Below are 19,323 nucleotides of genomic sequence, written 5' to 3'. Positions count from 1 at the left end.
GGACATTATGAAAGCTGACGAGTGCTTGCCGACCGTATGGGCGGAGGGGGGGCGTGGCATGTATACACACACGCACACACACACACACACACACACACACACTCACGCAATGTCTGGCTGCAGCTGCCGGTCCATAAATCGCATAATGAGCTCAACAGTGACTGCCAAACTGTGAGGTGTATTGTTAGTGCCGTGGAGCCGGCTAAGAGGCTGCTTACATGCTCGGATAAGCATCGACCCGACAACAACAAGCAAGAGGAAGAAGAAGAAGACGGCAAAAACATTGTCAGTTGCATCTAGTTAGAGCGCGTTGCCAGTTAGTTGTTGTTGTTGTTGTTGTTGTTGTTGTTGTTGTTGTTGCCACAACCTCGCATCAAATTTGTATTTACATATGTTTATGCCATCGCACAGTGGGCAAAACTAGAACATATTAAGTCAAAAAATAACACGATTGGCCAATTAGCTTATAATTAAGTATTAGAAAATTATGTTTTAACCAATTTCTCACCCTTCATTTTCATAAAAAAGGCAACTTCTATAACAAATTCAACTTCTTCGCAGTTATGGATTGCGTTGAGCGCTGTTCATCAGTCAGTCAATCATTTCATCAGCACTGTCATCGTAGTCATTAAGTTGATCAATAGTTAAGTCAATCAGTCAATCACTAGGCAACTAATCTACAAAAATGTAACTTTCTAGATGTTAGGGCTTGGGCTATATGTTGTTCATCAATCATTGATCATCAATCAGTCAATCAATCAAACAGCGGGGACGAAACAAACAATGCAACAAATTCGCCTGCCTAGCTATTGATTCTTCGATTTAACATGTTTATCAATCAGTCAATCATTCCATGTGCACTTTCATCTTAGTCATTAGGTTGATCATCAATCAAACAGCAACATCAAAAACAAATAATGTAATAAATTCGCCTGCCCAGCTATTGATTCTTCGACTTAACATGTTCATCAATCAGTCAATCATTCAATCAGCACTATCATCCCCTCTATTACGTTCAGTCAATCAACGTCAGCGTCATCCTAGCTATAAAGGCTTAGGCTGTGCGTTGTGCATTTATCTTTCAATCATTCAATCAGCGTCATCAATCATTTAATCAACAGAGTTAAAGGCTTCCTAACCATTAAGACTTTGCTAGGGCTTTGTATGTCAATCATTCAATCAGTTTTATTATTTAAAAATCAATCAATCAATCATTCAATCAGTAGTAACAAATTGATGTGCAGACTGTTAAAAGCTTTTCCAGCATTTTCCCACAGTGCGCCGCTTGCCTCACGTGGCTGATTTCACAAAGACGATAGCACCAGGCTGCCCCAACAGCAACAACAATAGTTGGAGTAGCCGCCAGCGGAGGCATTTTCCTTGGAACAACAAATAAAAATAACAAAAATAAACAAGATCTGCCTTCTTCGTCTCCGCATCCCCTTCTTCGCCTCCAGCTCCGTCTCCGTCTTCGTTTGGTGTCTCAGCTGCGTTCTGCTAATTTCAACCTTTTTCCCGAGACGCGTCTCCTGTGAAAAACGAAACGCAGCTCACTTCCACTTCACTGGGTTGCCAAGCCCCTACCCCTGCCCCACAACCCTACCCGCTTCCCCCCCCTTGGCTGATCGTCTGGCGACTGAGCTGATGTCTTGTGCCGTTTACTTTATGGGCGCTTCGGCCACTTGGCCACATTTTGTTTGCTTGTTTAACAACCAGATTAGCAACAACAACAGCAACAATAACAACAACAACAAGAACTTCTTGTACAAGCTCACAACACGCGTCGTCGTCGCCTTTTTACCCATTCGCAGACATTTTTGTTTATTGCCTCAATTCAGACTATTCATAATAAAGGAGATTCAGTTTAGCACAGAATGCAGGGTATGCGCTGAAGAGATGGACTCCATTTTAGAGAAGTAAGCCTCCATCTTAGCGTAGAGGATCCGGATCTAAAATATGTGCAATACTTTTGCCAGGTATTTATATGTTATATATTCTCGATCAGCATTCATAGCCTGCATTCATAGAGGGTTTTATGGATTGCACGGATCGGTCCACTATAGGGGGAACTATACGTTCCTCCTTCACGCTCATTAATCCGCATAATTCCCTTTCGATATATTTGCCTTTGCCAGCCGGAAACGGAAACGGACTGAAAGCTTCCCTTTGCTGCATTCCAGTCGAAAGCCGATGAATCGAGTTGCAATCGAATCACATTGCGCATTTGGCGGCCAAAAAGAGCCTTTGGGCTCTAATCAGGAGCAGGCGCTGATAATTGCACAGTCAATGAACCTGACTGGCGGATGGTGGGTTGGATAGGGGTTTGGGGGGGTAATTAACCCCGCCAACCCCCCAGCCACATGCCACTGCGACTATGTGATCTAATAGGGCGTGAAATTTGAAAGCTTTGCGTGGCAAATTCATGTGTGCAAAATTGCAGAGCTGTGCAGAAAGAAGATGAGGGGGGTTGTGCATGATGTAGAAGGCGAGGAAGGAGGGTTGCGATTGGGGGCTAATAAAACTCATTGCATGCCGCGTTGCACATTTTCATAGGTATTTCGTGTCCATTCGTTCGCCCCGCTTGCGTTTGACCCCTTGACCCCCCCCCCCCCCCCTGGGTTCAGCTTGTGGCTCACGTTTATGGCAAAAATTGCATTTTCTGCCAAACCAAAAAATGATTTACATAAAAATGAGATTTGGCCCAAAAGCAGGTAAGTCAGGCTTTGAGAATCGAATCGAAGTAACAAATTTTCTATGTAACAATTTAGCTTTAAACTAACAAAATAAACATTAATAAATAAAACGAAATATATTTGAGAATTTTCTAAATATTTTCTTTCCGTTTTTATTACTTTTATTGAACGTTAAAATCAAACATTTCGTCTGAAAGATTTTTTAGTATTTTATTTGTTTAATTTGATTGCTGAAAAGCTAAAAATAGTAGAAAATTCAAACAACAGTTATAACGGGCATTTTGGCGCCCAAAGAAATTATATGTATGTGAAAAGCAACAACAACAACAACAACAACAACGGTCCCGCCTTTGTGACAAATGTGGCAAAGGGTCGGCGACAAATGTTGCCAATTGTTTTTTTTTGTCGCCGCAACAATAAAAACCAATTCAAAGTACCGCCCCTCCCCCATCCCCTTCGCCGTTAAGCGACAGCTGCTGGGGAAAACCTTAAAGGTAATGGAAAAGTGTGCCCAAGTGACCCAGAACTTGTTGTAGCAGAGCGCCTGTTGGTCAGATGTGGAAAAAGGGCGAGGGGGTGGTGTTGGGTGCTGTGTCCACTTTGATGTTTTTGCTCAATGAGACGCTGACCAATAAAAGCGCGGCGAAGGCAAGCTTAACAGTTATTTACTTTGCCAGACTGTTATCAACATAGCAGGTGCCCGCTGCAGAAAAGAGTAAAACTGATTTCTAGAATTTTATTGACTAACAGGATATAAGAGCTAATAACAGCGGCCGGTTGTAGTAGCAAAAATGTTAACAGCTACTCAGATTCAAGCAATGGTACTTAACAGCTTAACAGAAGTAGCCATAAACAGAATAGCTAAAAGTAGAGAGACAGAGCAATATAGCTTATGTAAATAAATAGCACTCAAGAGACTTTAACAGACTATGAATGTAAGCGCGTATGGTGTGATTTGGTATTTTCTTAGCGTAGCAATATACCATAACTGCAAATTATTATTAAAATTATATTACATTATGATGGACAAAGAAATTAATCCTAACATAATTGACATTTTTCATTTGAATTAATGACAAAATTGGAATCAATTAAATTTTTAATGGTAGAAAATGGTTATATTTTATAGTGGCGCCTGTCGCAATGTTGCGTGGACAATATATCGACTGGCCGCCACAGTTTATCGGATAACATTATCGGCTGCGCATCATAATAAAGACTAATTTACGCGAATATTGCATTTAACGCAGATTTAACTGCAGTAAACTACAATTAAATCATGGAGGACGTTAAGAAGAAAAAATACGCAATTGTATTTCGTTGCACCGTGCCGAAGTGCTCGTATTCCAGCAAACGGCTGTACAACCTGCAGCGCCACGAGAAGACGCACGGCAAGGAGCACTGGCGCTCGAAGAGATTTCCCTGTCCCTGCTGCGCCTATGCGGCCGCCACGCGGGCTCATCTGAAGCGGCACATGGGCAACAAGCACCCGACGGAGGATATTTCCAACCATGATCTAACTGTGCTTGCCTACGAGGACTTTGAAACGCCGGCGGAAAAGCAAATGAAGCCGTCGCCAACGGAACAAATGAAAGAGCCAACGCAAGAGCCAAAGAACACCCCACAGTCACAACAGAAAGAGCCGCCGCTGGTTCTCGAGGGTCCGGTGACCGTGCTGCAACTGGTGACGCCCCTAAGCCCGCAGTCAAGGCCCCAGCCGGGCGAGGTTTACTGCAATGTAACACTCGAGGGCGAAGCCTTTCGCCTGATCCCAGTCGAATTTTTGCCGGTGGAAGCGGCGACGCAAGAGCTCTAACACACCCGCACGCACACAGCAACAGCGAAAGCCACACGATGAACCACCCAACCACTCAGCGGGTGTTGCCAACGATCCTCTCATGTAAGACCCAAGTGCTTGCAGAGCTTACTTTGTATATGCCATGCAATTTCTGATCGAATCTTCCTTTCAGTTATCCGTAGTCAGGGGCTTCCGGCATTTGTGTAGATGCATTTAGAAGAATCCCGGAAGTATCACAGTGCAGGGCAGCCAGGTTCAGTCTATGGGTGAGAAAAGGTGTTGTATTGCCGACAAAATGCCAAGTACAGTGAAAGCTGCCTAGTATGGACGCTTAGGGCAAAGTCTTGTTGAAAATCTTTAACAACATTTTATTATGTGTGCTAAGGATAAGTCTACTCACGCTGATAAAAGTTGCTAAGCAAAGTACCAGAAAATTAGCTGCAATTAAAATAATTTTAACCAAAAAAAAAAAAATATTATAATGAATATAGATGAGTCTAAACTTGTTTTAAAAAATCTTTTGCACGAAAATAATTTTTCTTCAAATTGTTAAGGTGCTTTTTCACAAACCTAAAATATAAGATATTAGATTTGAATTGTAAAAATTGGCCAAATGTAGTTCAGGTGTGCACAAGGGAGTTTTCACTGTACTTGGTGTTCCTTCAATCCAGTTGGGTTCGGGAAAAGCCTTCAATTGTGGCAGAGTATGGGTAAATGGGTAAAGCAATACTAAAGAGAATCTATTTTTTGAAGCGAAAGTGGCATAGAAAATATTTTAATATTTAGAATTAAAGCGAAAGAAAATTATTTTCCATTTGCAAAGTGGCAAATTCAAAGTTTTATTCGACAACTGTTTGTAAATAAATAATAAGTAAAACTCAGAAAACTGCTCGACAACAGTAAATACTGTTTTTTAAAATATAATATTGTTTAATTTATTGTAAGACACATTTATAAAAACAAAAACATATTTTGATATCAATTCAATGAAATGTAGTTATTTAAATATATTTAACGGGCACCTCGTAAATGTGCCTTTGTATATATAAAATACAAGTTAGCTTAACACATTTATAAATGTATTTAATAAATTCTATAGAGCACAATATATTTTAATGCGTTGAAAACAAAAAAAAAAAGATTTTAAATTTAACGACGACATTCAGAGTCCACAGCCGATTAGCAGAAATGTTCGCTCCGACACTGTTAATAACAAATAGAGCGCGCGTCTAAGAGAGCGACGTGACGCTGTTACTGCCACTGTTAAGTGATGCCATTCTGAGTATAGCAGTGGCACTTTGAACCGCCGATATAAGAGCATGTTTCAGTCTGCAAACAACTTCGATTTGAGACGGTTGGTGTCTACGTGTCGCGGCTATGTAAGCGGCTTAAAATCGAGTGCGAGTGAAACGGCAATAGAAAAAGAAGTGCTTTCGTGTGGGAGTGCAAAAGGGAAGCAAATCTAAAACGGAATAACGGTGCATACGCATGCCAACCATAAAGAAAAATAAAACCGCCGAGTGCAACTGAAGCGCATTTATTGCAATGCGAATTAATTTTAATCAATTTTTGAATTGTTGTCAAATGCAGCAGCAGCAGCAGCAGCAGCCAAAGCCAAATACAAAGTGAAGTGCAAAAACAAAAACCGGTTCGCCTCTGCAGCAGCAAAAACAACAACAACAACAGCAGCAAGAAACCAAAAGCAAAAGCAAGAGCAAAGCAAAGGAAGGCAAATCCAAAGGCAGCGAAAGAATTTTGGTTGCTCTCTGCGTGTCTGTGAGAGTGTGTGCGTGTGCGTACGTGTGTGTCCGCTTGTGTTTCTGTGTGTTTGCGTCCAAGGCAGAAAAGGCAGCAGGAAAAGGCAGTTGGAATTTGTTGTTGCCGCTGCCGGCTCCGTTGCTGCTGCGATTTGGTTTTGGCCCAGGCGAAGAATTTGTATTTGTATAGCCAAAGCAAACCTGTTCCCCTGCAGCAGCAGCCAACAACAACAAAAACAACAACAACAACAACGACAACGACAATAATAGCAAAACAAAACAAGCGAAAAAAGTGGCACAAGTGAAAATTCCTGCGTTGCGAGTGTATTTGTGTCTGTGTGTGTTGTCTTTTTTTTGACAGTCTTGGCCAAAAGTGAAAATCAATTTGCTGAGTGTGCGCGGCCCAGCGAGCGAGAGAGTGAGAGAGAGCGAGAGCGCGAGAGAACGCACACTGTTTCGTCCTTTTGGTCCAAAAATACCAGAAAGCAACCAGGCGAGAACGAAAACTTGACGAAAATCTGTGAATGCCGATAAAAAGAGCAACAACAAAAACAATAACAACACGACGAAGAGCGTCACAAAGCAAAAAGTAAACAATCTGTGCAAAAAAAAAAAACAACAACTAAGCAAAAGGTCAGTATTCCAGCAGAGCCTAAATCATATAAAATATGCCATACATTTGAACGAATAACATGTGTGGGAGGCAACAGAATTGGGCACACTTTAAAATAATGTATTCCCGTTAAAAGCCACATTCATGCTCTACCATTTGGGGTACATGCTCTGCCATACACGCTACAACAACTTTTTACAGTTCTTCAGTTGTGACCTTCGCTTGTGATTTAGTTTTCTTTTATTTAAATATGTCCATATACTTTAACAGAATTGGGAACACTTTGCAAAATAACTGTGCAGGAAACTAAATGTGTTCCCATTATTTATATTAAGCCAGTGCTGATCATTCATGCTCTCCAAAATTTCGGTCTTATCGCACACTACAACAACTTTTTATAGCTCTTCAGTTGTGACCTTCCCTTGTGATTTTATGGCGCCGGCAGAAAGAAACAAAAAGATTGCGATAGAAGCTGTTCTTATCGGCACTTTTAGTTGATAGCGAAAAATAAAAGTTACTCGATGTGAAAGTAAAGTCAACAGCTGCGATTTCGGGCTCAGCTCAAATTATAAATACAAAATTGTTTGAAGAGTCTTCAGTTTTTGATCTTGGCCTCCACCGAAACCCGTCACCCGATCCGCCCCCGCCTTTTGGCTTGCATAACAGCGATATTGAAGATCTTGCGTGTTTGCTCGTAATATTTGGCTTTTTAAATGAGTTAGTATTTAGTTATTTATTTATTTTTTTTTTATCAGATTTTAACACGCCAATTAACTATTTTGTACACATGTGCTTCGGGTCACGTAACGCTCGTCGCAGCCTCGTTGAGGAATTTTCGTCTGTTTTTCACATCACGTACAGCTGCGACTCAGATTTGATCAGCTCGAATCAGATAATAAACATATAGTTCATATTTGTCAAAGACATGGATTTATTTTTAGTTTTTTTTTTTTAGTCGAGCTTGAAGTACACGTCAAGCGTTTGTCACAGTTTGACAGCCACTCTTGGGCCACATTTGCTTGGCCCACAAATTGACATTATTTTTGTTGATCATTTCACCAAATTTGCATAAATTGATTATTTAAATTGCAAAAACAAAAAAAAAAACTCGCAAAAACAGCAATTTTGATTTATTTAATGAGCAAAAATTGTCGGCCGAAGGCGGCCGTCGCAGATCTCCGATTTGGACTCAAATTTGTTGGTCAGATTATTTTTTTCTTCTGCTGCTGATTTTTGTGCCTTACAAATTTGAGGCAATTTTCGGCGCTGCTTTTTGTTTTTTTGCTTTTTTGGGGTCAATTAAATTAGACGACGCGAATTCGTTGAAATCGCTTGATTTGATTTGATGCCAGCTTAACGGTATATATGTTTGATTTTAAATGTTGCCCAAAAATCTTTATTGGAATAACTACCCAAAGTCTCAGTTTCCCCAACTCCGCTTATTGATGTCCTCTTTTCTCTGCTTAATCCTCCTTTTGCCATCTTTCAATGTTATGTCCTTTTTGCGCATTATTATACTTCATTTTTTTTTTATTGCCGAGCGTTTCTTTCGCGGCTTTCAGCTGCTTTTGTCCCATTTTTTTTTTTTTTTGTATGGCCGTTGCCTTTCGGGCTAATCAGACTTGAGTTCTTATTTTCTAAAGGTAAAATTCTTGAACGCGTTGCATTCATCAGGCAAACAAAAGTTTTGCAGTGAAAAGTTCTGTTCGGTCGAGTTTCCACTTTCTCACTCATAAAATCAGGGAAAAAGAGAACGCCCATAATGCATACACACGCACACACACAGGCACACACAGGCACACAGTAGCCCGGAGAAACAACAACAAACAAAAGGAAAATCGATTTAAAACAGATGATTTGACAGCAGCCGCCTTTCAGTTATGTATCCGTATCTTTTGCTAGCTGAACGCCCGGAATGAGTATGAGGAGCAGGAGGAGGCGGGCTGAGACACATTTCACAGTCAGTTAAGATATTCGCACAGGGCGAGGGCTCACTGTGCACGCTCAGCCAAGGGCAGAGCCCAACGAACGTCCCTCAGTTGTCCTTCCGCCTGCCTTCGCCGCTTGCCCCGCCCCGCCCACATTTGCTGTGTGCCAAATTTTTGCTCAGCTTTCAGCCAACAGCCAACTTTCAACAGCTGTGGCCCGGGCCCGGGTCCGGGCCAAGGGCCTCGGCTTGGAGTGGGCGTGGCTGGTGTCTTGCCATTAACACGAGCTGGAACGAACAGCGCGGCCTGATGCGCATTTAATGAGCAGATGATTAGCATTTTTCGGGCAAATCCTTGAAGTAGTTTCGCATTGCGCAGTCCGCATAAATCCTGCCGCGCTGCAAGTTAATTGAACTGTCCGAGCCCTTAGTTTATTGGCCTGCCATTTGTTAATAGTTCCTTGAGATGCGGCCTGTTGCCAGCTGCTGCACTGATAGCCGCGATAAGAACGGGCCACGTGCCGCGTCAACGATTTATGTTCCGTGTGGTTAAGCTGGAGCTGCGGGCGTGCGGGCGGTCTTAGGCTTTCCCCCGTTGCCACCTGGCCATCCTCATCTGCGAGCACCCTTAAGCGCTTCAAATTGATGATGCTCACGCAGAAAGAAGAGCTGATTTATGAACCGGCGAATAAAGGAGCAGATAAAAGTGGCAATTCGTTTAAAGGATATGTTAAAGGGGAGCATTCTCTCGTATAATCTTTGTATATTGCAATTGGGAAGGAAACAGGCATCCTCCAATCCATAAAGCATAAACTTTCTTGAGGATGACACCTCCAGGATATCTTCTAGCCGACACTCTCGGCTACTCTGTTAGCCAACTCTTGGCGGAAAGCTGCTCGGCACTGGGCGCCTTTCAGGCTAAAAATTTCGGCTTTGATTTGAGCCGGCTTTGCTATTGTGCGTGCAATAAAAGGCAATTATATTATATCCCAAAAACGTTGGCAAATCCTTGAACTAATTTCTGTCTCTCTCACACACACGCACTCAAGTAAAGGCCTGAAACAATACAAATGAAAATGAACGGAAATGTGAAAAGCCATCAGGTTCCTTTCTCTCTCCCTCCCCCTCTCTCTGTCTCTCTTCGCTCTCGCTGAGTACAAATCAAAGTTCGAACTATTAAGTCCACAATGCCGAGGCCTCCAACCACAGAGCCCATCCTCCGCCCTCCGCCCCGCAGTCTGATCCAGTTGCCCACATGCATCCTGCCCGACGCAGCAAATGAAATTAACTTGTCGCCCCTCGCCTCTTGCCACTGCTTTTGCAGGGAAATGCCTGTGATTTCAATGCGCCCTGCATAATGCAATTAAAAAACATTTTCTTTTGTTTTGCTTTTCCTTTTGCTTCCTCTTTGTGCGCTTTGCCAACGCAAAAAGAAAAATCAATAAGGGAAGCATGTGAAAAAAAAAAGAAAAAGAAAAACGAACATAATATGCAGCAACAAGAACAACTAAACTAACAACAGCTACTAGGGCTCTGCTAATACAAGCTAAGACCGCCTGTAATATACCCTGCTCCGATAATTGAGTGGGTCTTTTGAGTTGGCTAGACATCAAACAAGATCCTTCTCTTTTTGCCTATTTATTGTATTTTCTTAAATAATATAGTAAATTAAGATTATTTTTAATATTTAATTAAGAACACCATTTCTTCTACTAACACCTGCCTTCCTAGCCGAAGGCTCTAATAATGTCACTGAAAGTCAGATATATTGTCAGATACCCTCTTCTATTTACAAGTCGCAGCCAACGTAACTCTTACAAACTGCAAGTGCGAGGTATTAAAATCAATCTGGCACAAGGATAATAATAAACATAGCAGGTCCTCGGTTTGCAAATATGAAATGCGGGCGTAATGTGTGGGCGTGGCAAGTGTATACCGCACAAATGATGCACAGAATGAAGCTTTTGCATTATTAATGCCAGCTAGAGATGAGGAAAATCGCAACTACGCATCGCATTGTTGCACAAAGCAGCAAGAAGAAACGACCTTCGCAGATGCTTCAAATCCAGTTCCAATTCCATAATTTATATCGTTGTTATGCCATATGCATTTCTTATAATTTAACCAATTGATATCCGCATAGTATACAGCTGTAGAAAGCGAGTATTGCCAACTGTTTTGCCTTAACTTATCTAATATTAAAGTCAACAGAAGTTGCGGCTATTATATTAACAGCCTTTTGTTGCAGCCCGCCGGCATTTTTGTTAGCTGATTCTTATACCCCGTACTTTTTTAGCAAGGGTTATAAAAGGTACAGTACATTTATGTATGAAACTTAAGGCAATATATTGTCTGTCGATCTTTCTGTCCGTCCATTCAAAGGACATGTTCTCAGAGATTAAAATCTAAGAAAATAATGTAGGGTATCATTCACCTATTCACTAATTTTCTCAGTCTATTTCACACTTTTCGCTCTTATTTTGTTCACTTACACTCATTTATATACTTACTAGTGCGCGCTCTCTCTCTCTCTCTCATTGACTCATCGCCTTTCTATGCGATTTTCATGACATCAAGTAGGCGTTAATAGATTCTAAAAGGCTAAAGTATATTTTTTTGCCGCACTCTTGACTAGAATATTCTTCTTAGATACAAACGCCTTGTGTGACATAGTTTTATTATTGTTTTGTACAGAATTGTAGGCCAGCTATCGGCTGCACTGAATGATTCAGAGTGTTTCGATAAGCTGCTTGTGGCACGGTTACTTCCATTGAAGGAAATCCTTATCGTGCTGGGGTTTTACTTTTGCATTTCGGAATGCATATACTGTTTATATTTTGATGTGCATGTATTGAAGTATTCTGTGTATTTGTTGATAAATCGTATAGCTGTACGCGGGGGCGGATCACAGTATCCAGAGCTGAACTGTTGTGGAATTTTTCATGTGCAAATTATTTATTTCTGTTACTTTATCAAAAAGTTGCTGGCAAAAATGTGCATGCAAAAATTTGCGGCTGGCCCTTGTGCATACTTTAAACTTGTTTATTTATTTAATTTATTTGGGAGTTTTTCCCAACGAGTTTTAATAAAACGAGGCGGGAACTCGATAAGGGCAACATTAAAATTGGGGCTTGAATTTATGCCCAAAATGTTGCGAGCCAGAATAATTAATAGCGAATCAATTGGCATTACTGATATTACGAAAGGAACAACAAATATTACACATTATGTGGCCCATTAAAAGGCAGGTGAAATGTGCGGGCAAATCAACATTTTCATTTGCATAACTCGAAAGGGAAACTTAACGGCGAACGACACGCAATTTTGGCCAAAAAAGAGGACCAAATGCACTCGCAAAAAAACCCAAGCAGAAAGTTTGAGCTCACTCGCAACAGAGCAGCTTTTTTTGTCTATGTAAATCAAATAACGTCGAATCAAAGGTCCAAATGCAGCCGGAGAAAACCCCAAGTAAGAACCTCGAACCCCCGCGAAACAAGCTGTGCCTAAAATGCTATCAATTTTATTCTTAGTCTTAGTCTTACAATAATTAAGAGCCGCTTTTTTCTTCAAGTGTAAATCCAATAAAGTTTGCTCCAAATAAGATGCGGACGCCTCGAGGTAGTGTGGGGCGGCTCATTAGGAGCTGAAGCACGCAATCGAGTAGGGCGTGGCAGCGCCTTTAAGCGAAATCCTGCCAAACTCTGGCCAACTTGGCTTAGCTGGGCTCACCAAAAGTTTGGCCAAGACACTAGCTGAGGACGGACTTAATAGTTGGAGATTCAATTAAAGTGTGCTGCAAGCCAAATGCGGGCAATTTAATATAAGAAATGAAAAAGTTTTGGTGTAGCTGTGCTGAAAATTAAATGAAATAAATATGAAAACAATAATTAATAATTAAATTAGCGTTTTTTTACGTACGTGTATTGAAGAAATTTCCAACGAGCAAAGAAAAAAAAAAACCGCCAACCACAAGCTACAGCAGCAGCAGACCACAAGAGAAACGATTATAATAATATTTTCAAAGCACTTGCAATGTTTTTGCCCCCCTCCTCTTCAACCCGACAAAACGTCGGGGACGCAGAAAAAGTTTTATTTTTATTTCCGCTGGCTAAGTGCAACTAAATTACGCTAATTGCTGCGCTGTGAAGAGCACAAAGTGCGCTTGAATTAAGCCCTGAAGAAAGCCAACTCAAGAAAATGGCAACAAAATGTGGCTAAATCAAGCGAGAAACAAAAAAAAAACAACATGCAGAGGCACAAAAAAAGCTAAATAAATTATATAAAACTTGGTGATGAATTTTCCCGGCAAAAAGCATTCAATTTGCTTTTTGTTTTGTTTAGAAAGTAAAACAGAAAAGAAACCAAATGACACTGAATTAATACCAAATGCCACTTTTATGACCAAACCAAAAAAAAAAAAAGCTCACAGAAATTAAATGAAATGGAAAATACAATCGATGGCCAAAATGAAAGCGAAGCGCGCTATGCATAGGAATTTTTTATTTGATATAGGGCGTGGCCAGCTGGAGACGGAGCGAGGAAGAGAGCTGTTTTTGTAGGGTATTCAAGAAGGATGCTTGCAAAATTGATGATGGATCAACGAGGGATCAAACAAAACCACTTAAAACTAATGACGCCAGCTAAATATTGTCCCCGCAATAGAAACAAAAACAAACAAATCATAATGAATTTTTGATGGAACACCGCGACCAAAAGCAGCTCAGCGAATAATACCAGGGCTAAAGGAAAAAAAAAAAACAAAAATTGGCTTAAATATTTCATAAGACAGCTGCGTGGCATTTGTCTAAGAAATTGGCACAGAGTGGGATCTAGAAATGGAGTAAGCTAACCATGACTAACAGGGTTCAACAAAAGAGTGAAAACGGCGTACATAAAGAACGAAAATAGAATCTGAAAACAAAAAAAAATAAAACAAAAAAACTCACAGCATGCGGCTTATGCACTGTACTCAAAATATATTACATTTACAAACATTCACATTCTGCGATTCCATTGGCAGGTAACATGTGAATCGCAAAAAAAACGCTTCGTGAAATAAACAGCTGATCGGATTGATTAGATTTGCTTTTTTGCAAATGTGAAAAAACAAAAAACATATTTCACATTCGTAAAAAATTTAAGAAATGTTAATAATGGAATTAGGCTATAAATTAAATGTAGATTGCTTTTGGAATTCAATTGAATTTCAGTCTTCGCCCAGAAGAATTTTCATTTTGAAATATATTTTGCTTAAATTAACAATGAGAATTACATTTTGTTTTTTTTACCATATTCTTTATAAAGTCAGTTACATATCCATATACACGAATTTATTTAAAGTAGGGAACGACATAATTTTAATTTAAAACCAACAATTTTTTACTGTGTACAAAATATCGTTAGCAATCGTTTTAAATGAAGGAGAAGGGAACAACGGAGAAGATGGCTTAAACTCATTTTCGCGCTGCTTTTGCGACAAACTGGGCGACAATCAATCAATCAATCAAGCGATGTAACAATCAAGAGCCATGAGAGCCGCACAAACGGGTCTGATGGAATGGGCCAAGATAATGGGCCAAGGCGGGCGAAGGCATGAAATTTAATAAGTGTTAGGGAGCTTCCGCATTGCCAACAACTCGCCAGATTGAAGATTGCAGATTGTAGCTGGAACAAGAAGAAGCTGAAGAAAACCAACACTAAATAGAAAGAGAAATAGAAATAGAAAACTCGTTTGGCCTCACACTAAAACGAAGTTAATAGAATATTTAAAGGGCGTGTCAGATTCTGAGGCGTTGCTCGGTTATAAAAAGCTGGCAGCAGTTAAACAACAGTTAGCCAAGTTAACTGTAATCAATCAGTGGCCGGACTAATGAGGGGGCAGGGGCAGCCAGAATTTTAATTAAAAGACAACTTCTAAGCCGCCGGAGCACAAATATTTTCACAAAATTAAACAGCAAATTGCGTAATTCGCAGCTGCATGATAATAATCCCAATAAACAGCAAGTGGGGCGGGGCAGCAGGCGGGGGGCCTCAGGGTATGTAACAGTGGGGCTGGTGGATGGAAGGGGGTTGTGTTGGTAGCTTTTTGTTTTATGTCCTCCCTCTGGCTGTCGCTCAATGATTGTCGAACTGTGAACAAGTCTCTGGCAATTATTTTGCAGCTCATTTAACAAAATTTCGTTCATCGAGATCGAATTGGATTCAGAATTTGTGTTTGGCTTTGGCTTTGGGTTTTGGCTTTTTGTGGCAAATTATGAAAACCACATTTATTACAACTGTTGTTGTGCCCACATTGTCATAAATTCCAAATAACATTGAGCAAGTCTCAACGTGTTGGAGCACATGTGCGATACACTGCAAAAAAATTACGCACCGTTACGTGAATGGGAAATTGTTGTTATATTTTTGATAAATTGTGTACTTAAAATGAAATGTTGGTTTAAATTGTGAAGTCCGTAAGGAATTTCTATCGAACCAGCCTTCCTTTTTTGTTTTATTTTTACTGCGTCCACAAAATTGTCTCTGGGCAGTTGGCCAGGGTCATAAGCTTCCCAGAGGCGCAGAAGACGCTGGGCAACTGCGCGTAGAGCAGAACCACGGGGCATATTTGTGCACACACTTACAAACACACACTCGCACACACTCGCACACACTCGCATTAAAATGCAAATCACGCCGTTGGCTGCTTATGGGCCCTGGCAATTTGAGCCCGGCCGACAGCCAGCAGGCAGCATACATACGTAATCAGATACAGATGCACACACGTAGATACAAATACAGAAGAAAAAAAGATACTTTTAGGCACTTACGCGCACATAATTACGTGTTGTATTCCTATTGATGTTGTATGTGTGTGTGTGTGTTTTGTGTTGTATCTTTTGGGCTCTAACAAGGCTGCTTGTTTAGGCCTTTGGCTTTCAGCAAGCGGTCTGATTATGCACTATGTGAGCTGCCTCCAAGGAGCTATTTTATCTATCAAAACATCCGGTTATCTATCTTAAATAAAATAGCATGAAATGAAATAAATAAAACAACAATAAAACAATTGTCTAATGCTCTTTTGAATAAAACTCTTTTGATAAGTTCAGAAACACATTTTGGGTTCTAATACAAATATATATTTATATGCACAAATGTATATATGTGCATATATATGCGTGTGTGCGTGTGTCTGTGTGTGTGTGTGATATTTGTCTTACCAACAGCAACAAAAATCGCACTCAGAGCCAAAGACAAGTGCGTCAAAATCATCAAACAAAAGCGCAAATGAATGAACAGCGGGTCCCACAGAGGTGACGCTGGCGTCGTCTCATCATCATCATCATCATCATCAACATCAACATCATCATCATTGTCGTTGCCTGCTGTTGAAACAGGCCTCAAATATTTGCCTAAGCGGCGTGGCATACAATAAAAGGCATCAGAGAAACCTTAGCTTGAGTTTGGTATAGATAGATATGAGGGCAGTTCTCTGAGTAACCAGAATAAAGCAAATAAATGATTGTGCATATTAGTTAATTTTCAGCTCTAATTGGTATTTTTGCTTTTTTTATGTAATACTTTTTGCTCTGACTGATTGACTGATGATTGCTGGATGAAAGCTGGAATTTCTTTGTTTTCCAGCTTATCTTCTTGCATTCCACTTTTAAAGAACTCTCTAGACGTTCATTGGATACCTGTTGCTCCTTCTAATTGCTCCTCAAACTTGTTGCCACTTGTTAGTTATTAGAAATTAACATAAATTTACAAATTCCAAGCAATTGTGTGCGCCCATTATAAAGGCTGAGCATTCTGAACACGAACATAACTTGACCTGCCCTCGCACGTGTGTTGTGTCTATATTCAACATATGTAAGCACGCACACACACACATATATATATATAAATATGTATATAAATATATTTATTTTTTGTGGCTGCCTCACTTTGAGGCACTCAGCATTTCAAAATGGCCGCCGTTTTCTACAAGCCCCTTGAAAATGAAATCGAAAAGCCGCACGAGTCTGGGCGACAACCAAATATTGATGAATGTCTGTACATGTGTATATATATTTTTCCAGCCAGGCGCCTAGCTGAGCTTCAATTTTCCAGATCCACAATGTCGGCGAAAAAAAAAAATGTTCAACGAAATTGAAAGGCAAGCACTAAAAACCAAACATAAACTAAATAAATATTTCAACAAAAAAAAAAAAAGCTGTGCACTTCAATTCAGTTGACAAATGCAAAAATAAAACGAAACACGAGCTCAACAAAAACCACTTGCAAAATAAATAAACGTAATGCAAGTACACTCAAAGAAAAACACAATTATAAATTCTAGATTTGCTCTTAAGATTTTAAGTGTACTTCATTTTTTAATATTCCTAGGCATAAAATACTTGCTTGCGGAATTAGCATACTGAAAATAGGCTTAATTCTCAAAAGCTCCCAAAATAAAAACTTCGTTTTGGGTAAATTTTGACAAAGTTAACATTTGACTTAAGTAAAAGTTGTTGGTTGTTTCTCTGAGTGTACATGTGTATAAATCGCATGCGAGTAAGAAACTTCAGCTTAATTTTGTTTTGGCCATAAATGAGAGACGGCTTGGCCTTTTATTGATTTCTTTTTTGGTAGCTCGCTCGTAGGCGTTGCACAAATTTTCGTACCTCCATTTTTGTGCATTCCCATTTAATGGCTGAGCTGTTGTTGTTGCCAAATAAAATGTCGACAATTAATGTCCAATAAGTAATTATTTAATATTTTTGTGTTTTCATATATCTAGCGAATTGATTGATTAGACATGTACACAAAACTAAATGCGTTGCGCGCATAGCAGGCAGCTTTCTGTCAGCCCGCCGACAGGGTTGCCCTCAGCATGTGTGAAACATTCGAAAAAAAAAAACAAGTTCAATGCTCAAATTGCGTTCGCCACGAATCTTTAATCAAAACAATTAACGCGTAAAAGTCGTAAGAAAAAAATAAAAACAACAACAGACAACTTGTGTTGGGCTTCAAAAAAACAACTTTCCTAAAGGTCGGTAACCGGTTTTCCACGTTTTTTTTTTGGCACGAATCTGATGTCTGTCGAAGGGGGCAACATTCTGTTTGGAATCAATTTTGAGTGCTTCGTCTCTTTGCACGTAATGTGCGTAATGTGTTCTTTTGGGCCATTAGAAGAACGTTTGGCGCTTAGCGCCTCGCTTACATGTCCGAGTACCGTTAGCACACCGTTTTACGACAACACCTTCTGCTAGTTAATGGTGTCTGTGTGTGGAGTGTGTGTGCTCCAATTGATGCAGAGACACATGTCTGCAGCCGAATTCAATTTGTCTGCCACGCTGAAGTTGAACGAACCAGAAAAAGGTCGCCCCATTGTCGCAATGCATATTATAAACATTTCTACATAACGATCTCACATTATCAATTTGCCAAGTTGGGAATTTTTTTTAATTGAATTCAAATTTTGTTGAAACGAAAGCCACAAATTGGGTGATTGGCAATTTTTGTGGGCTGTGTGAAATTTAAAGTATTTGCTATCAATATTTTTTGCTTAATGTTTTATTTGAAATTTAAACACTTAAATTGATTTGAGTATAAAGTTTTTGGCTCTTCTTGTTTTTGAAATATTCCAATATATTTGTGTCTTGTGTATTGGAAGTGTCTTTTAGGCCTCTTAAATGATAACTTTTGAATCTTTAGATCTGCAGCAGCCCATGCTAATATTTCTGTGTCCTCATTCGCTTATTCATCCTAACAATTTATACTCTACATGCAGTTGGGGGGATTTGTTACCTGCTGCTTCTTCGAAATATTTGCCTTTATTTTTTTGTTGGCTGGCCTGCACATAAATACCTTTATTCATAGCCTCATTATCTCATTGTCTTTTCTCTCACTTTGTTTTCACATTACTCACTGTTCGGGCCGTTTCCTCTGTATCTGCACTTCTTTTAGGTTGGGTTCTCTTCTAACCCATTCGTTCGATCGTTCGCTTTCGTTTCTCACACGCTCTTCTAAAAATTCCCAATTCATTTCTCATGCGGAGTAAGTAATTTTTATGATTTATTGTGCTTTTTATTTAGCTTTTATTGATTTCCTCCTTTGCCCGTCGCCCCTCGGTTTTCCTAACTCTCTCGCTTTGTTTTCAGCTGGCTGCAGCTACTGGCTGTTGCTTCTTACCTCACCTCACTTCTCCTTACCTCACCTGCCGCATTTTCCTGCTTTCGTTTCGTTTCTTTTGTGTACGTTTATTTTTTTAGAGACTTTTGCATATTGCGCATTTTTTGTTGCTGTTCCCAGATTTTCCAGCTTAAAGCGACATTTTTCGTTTTCGTTACGTTTTGGTTTCGTTTTCGCTTTATTCGAGTATTGTTCGCATCACAAATTGTATCTGAATCCGAATTTATATCTGTATCTGTACCTGCACCTGTATTTGTATCTGCATCTGTGTGTTGTTTCCTCTTCTGTCTTTGGGCTCAGCTGGTTGCGTTTTTGTGGGCTTTGATGGCTCAGCATTTACATTTCGTTTTATATTGAAATTCATTTAAGTTATTTATGTT

General features: G+C 40.0%; 2 protein-coding genes across 9 annotated transcripts in view; both read left to right on the top strand.

Moving 5' to 3' along the window:
- Positions 1-3,866: 3,866 nt before the first annotated feature.
- Positions 3,867-4,965, top strand: LOC6626328 (uncharacterized). Its single transcript, XM_002048906.4, has 2 exons — positions 3,867-4,593; positions 4,664-4,965. Exon 1 carries the CDS (start codon positions 3,973-3,975, stop codon positions 4,507-4,509), a length of 537 nt encoding a protein of 178 aa, XP_002048942.1. The 5' UTR covers positions 3,867-3,972; the 3' UTR covers positions 4,510-4,593; positions 4,664-4,965.
- An 839-nt stretch (positions 4,966-5,804) lies between these two features.
- Positions 5,805-19,323, top strand: part of Prosap (SH3 and multiple ankyrin repeat domains prosap) — a 72,179-nt gene continuing 58,660 nt past the window's right edge. For 7 of the 8 annotated variants that reach the window (XM_070210202.1, XM_070210208.1, XM_070210205.1 and 4 more), the window contains exon 1: positions 5,806-6,881. The gene's annotated coding sequence lies outside the window, so the exon portion shown is untranslated. Of the gene's footprint in view, positions 6,882-19,323 lie in introns of all 8 variants that reach the window. The other variant, XM_070210204.1, reaches the window with a different exon arrangement.

Source organism: Drosophila virilis, chromosome 5, assembly GCF_030788295.1.
Source record: "Drosophila virilis strain 15010-1051.87 chromosome 5, Dvir_AGI_RSII-ME, whole genome shotgun sequence".
NCBI lineage: Eukaryota > Metazoa > Arthropoda > Insecta > Diptera > Drosophilidae > Drosophila > Drosophila virilis.
Note: the sequence above shows the minus strand (reverse complement) of the source record. Positions and strands in the feature narration are given on the sequence as shown.